Genomic DNA, 3,330 nt, shown 5'->3' with positions numbered 1-3,330 from the left:
AAATCAGGTGTGACAGCACAGAAACGTTCTTCAGTATAACAGATAAGATTCTCTTTTACAAGAATAGAAACACCGCCACCTTTCTTGTTCTGACGATTGCGAAAGAAACATTGATAACCAGGTGATTGAAATACAGCCGATTCATCTTCATACCATGTTTCAGTAAGCATTAACACCGTGAATGATACTCCGAAAAGATCTAGCAAAGCATTCATTTAACTTTATTTTTTAAAGAGCGGACGTTCTGGTGAAAAAGGATAGGGCTGGCTTTTTGGTCAGAACCAACTTCTGAATTTCTTGCAGCAGAAAACCCATAATTGTTGGACAACAAAGCTAGATAAGGGCAAGCACTTTACGCTATCTTGGACAGGTCATCCACGCGGGTGATAGGGATGACGGTTGTGGTATCAGATTTGCGAACATAGATTTTTCCATTCTTGACCCACGCGTATTTCCAACCCTGCGCTTTTTTCGCTGCATTTGCAGCACCGAAAAGACGTTTCATGGCTGGGCACAGGTGCTCGTTCACAATGATGTCTTTGTTAGGTTTTAACGCAAGGTCATTTGCCGTAAGCCTGCACTTTCTAGCTTTTTCCAGGAAAGAGTTACGCTGAGCTCTGCGTGTAAACTGCACAATTATGTTAGGGGAGGCAGCATTTCCAACAGTTTGAACACGATGGCAAACCTCTATGTCAGCGTCCGCCAGAGGCATGCCAATTTCTTGAGCCAATTTTTTCGTTAGTTCTTGCAAGTTTTCATTTTCTATTTGTGGCACTCCTTTAATTTCAATGTTGAAACACCGTGAGTGCTGCTCGGTCTGCATAAGTCGGGACTCGTGTTCCTTTACCTGTGCACACAGAGCCTGACGTTCCTCTAGCAGCGTTCTTATTGTTTCTTTCAGATCCTTGTTCTCTGTTTCAACTCTTTTAACAGAATCTTTTATTTCTTCATACCTTTTGTTAGTAAAGCCCATGCTGGTCTTAATTTCTCTGATATCTTTCCTGAGGTCTCGCTCGATACTTTCTCTCAAATCGCGAAACTCTTGTTTTATTTCAAGCTTCAAGTCTTCAAACATTTCCTGAAGCTCTTTGGTCATTTCTCAGAATTTGACAAACAAAATGCAAATCAGCTGCGCAACAAGACGCGCAACAATGTGCTTGGCAGCAATATAGTAGCGGATTCACACTGAATAGTTTTACATGCAGTAAATTAAAATTTCTGGTAGCAAAACTGCAAAATATGGACAGAAGATATAGCACGGCCGTTGTCTCCGCTACCGCAGCTGCCAAGTGACGCTGGACGAAACTGTCGCAGAATATGTAGCCTCAGTCGAGGTGACGTCACGCCGGGGCATCCAATGGCTGATGGCCTCCTTCCCAGACGGCAGTGATGGTGCAGTCATGTGCTGCACTCGGCAACAAAGTCTGGCCACGGGAGCTGCAAGCCCTCCTGTAGAAAGCGATGCTGCAAAATATGGGCAGAAGATATAGCACGGCCGTTGTCTCCGCTACCGCAGCTGCCAAGTGACGCTGGACGAAACTGTCGCAGAATATGTAGCTTCAGTCGATGTGACGTCACGCCGGGGCATCCAATGGCTGATGGCCTCCTTCCCAGACGGCAGTGATGGTGCAGTCATGTGCTGCACTCGGCAACAAAGTCTGGCCACGGGAGCTGCAAGCCCTCCTGTAGAAAGCGATGCTGCAAAATATGGGCAGAAGATATAGCACAGCCCTTGTCTCCGCTACCGCAGCTGCCAAGTTGGTATTTATATCGATTTTACTAAGGCATTGGACCTCATTAATCAAGATGTCCTTCTTTTTAAATTAAATAGGTATGGTGTACGTGGTGTAGCGCTAACTTTATTAGAATCCTACTTATCACACAGAGCTCAGTATGTAGATATAAACACAGCAACTTCTTCTACTCTCCCTATAACATCTGGAGTGCCTCAAGGAAGCATACGTGGGCCATTACTGTTCTTAATTTATATAAATGATATTTTCTACAGCGCAAGTAGCGCTCATGTAGTATCATATGCTGTTGACACATCTTTCTTTATCACAGGTACTTCCGAAACAGACGTCGAAAAACAAACAAACAATGCACTTATTCAACTCAGTTTATGGGCAGAAGAAAATTATCTACGAATAAATCCTGTGAAGACTAAAATTATGTTGTTCCGTCCTAAGGGAAAGAAAATATCGCGACATATTAAAGCCGTATTCAATAGCCAGCCTATACAGCTCGTTGAGTCAGTAAAAACACTCGGAGTTACCTTTTCAAGCAATTTAACTTGGAATACACATATTGATTACATACTTTCAAAGGTCGCCTCAGCCCTTGGTATACTTGCGCGGTTTAGGCACATCCTTCCAATAAGGGTAAAGATCATACTTTACAAGCGTTAGTTGTTTCTCATTTGCAATATTGTAACATAGTGTGGGGCACAACAGGCATAACAAATCATAACAAGGTACATCTGCTTCAGAAAAAAGCAGTGAGATGTATTGCAAATGTACCACCCTTTTCTCCCACCAGGAATATTTTTGTAAAGTATGAAATCCTTCCAATATTTGCGTTATATACTTATAGACTACTATCATGTTAAAAATCTCACCTAAAACACCCCGACAACCTCATCATTTTGCTTGCACAAGTCAGAGAAAACGGCAGCTGCCGTGACACAAGACACAGAGAAATTTGGTTTACCCCAACACCAAGAGCCTATTATGTGAATCAATCCTTATATTATAACCTTCCAATTCTGGTGAACAGATTAAACGAAGAAAATTTTGACAACCCGAAAATCAAAACACGAAATTCGGGAATACTGCCGGGAGAATTCTTTGTCTTGAGAATTTCAGATGCAATCTTTCTGATCATTATACACCATTCCATGTATGATTATCTATGACCTTTTCATCGCATCGCGTTTTATTTTGTCATTTTTGCATCATGTGCAAAGGTGGCCTGCGAAGTGTTGATTTATTTACTTTTGCTTTGTATGTATGTATGTTTGTTGTATGTATAGCCGTCGCTTTTCCTCCTCTACTGCCGGGTATGTAAAGGAGCCGGGACCATTGTCAAGCTGTCGCCGCAGCTTTTAGTCCCGGCTCCTCCTTTTTAAGAAAGGAATAAACTTCAACTTCAACTTCAAGTGCTCAGGTCTGGCTCGTTTAGTTGTAAAACGGAGTCTCCCATCGTTTTAAGCCCAATACGCGCTTTTCGCGCAGTCCTAAGAGATTTAGTTTTTGAGCACCCATCTAATGATGTCTTGTAAAAGTGAACTGCTCAAAATTTGCACTTTTCATTGTAAAACGACGTCTCCCA

At 42.3% G+C, this 3,330-nt stretch overlaps 1 protein-coding gene across 1 annotated transcript; it reads right to left on the bottom strand.

Annotated features, from left to right (window-relative positions):
- Positions 1-352: 352 nt before the first annotated feature.
- LOC144127764 (uncharacterized) lies at positions 353-1,096 on the bottom strand. The gene has a single exon (XM_077660656.1). It carries the CDS (start codon positions 1,094-1,096, stop codon positions 353-355), a length of 744 nt encoding a protein of 247 aa, XP_077516782.1.
- Positions 1,097-3,330: the final 2,234 nt, after the last annotated feature.

Source organism: Amblyomma americanum, chromosome 4 (assembly GCF_052857255.1).
Source record: "Amblyomma americanum isolate KBUSLIRL-KWMA chromosome 4, ASM5285725v1, whole genome shotgun sequence".
NCBI lineage: Eukaryota > Metazoa > Arthropoda > Arachnida > Ixodida > Ixodidae > Amblyomma > Amblyomma americanum.
Note: the sequence above shows the minus strand (reverse complement) of the source record. Positions and strands in the feature narration are given on the sequence as shown.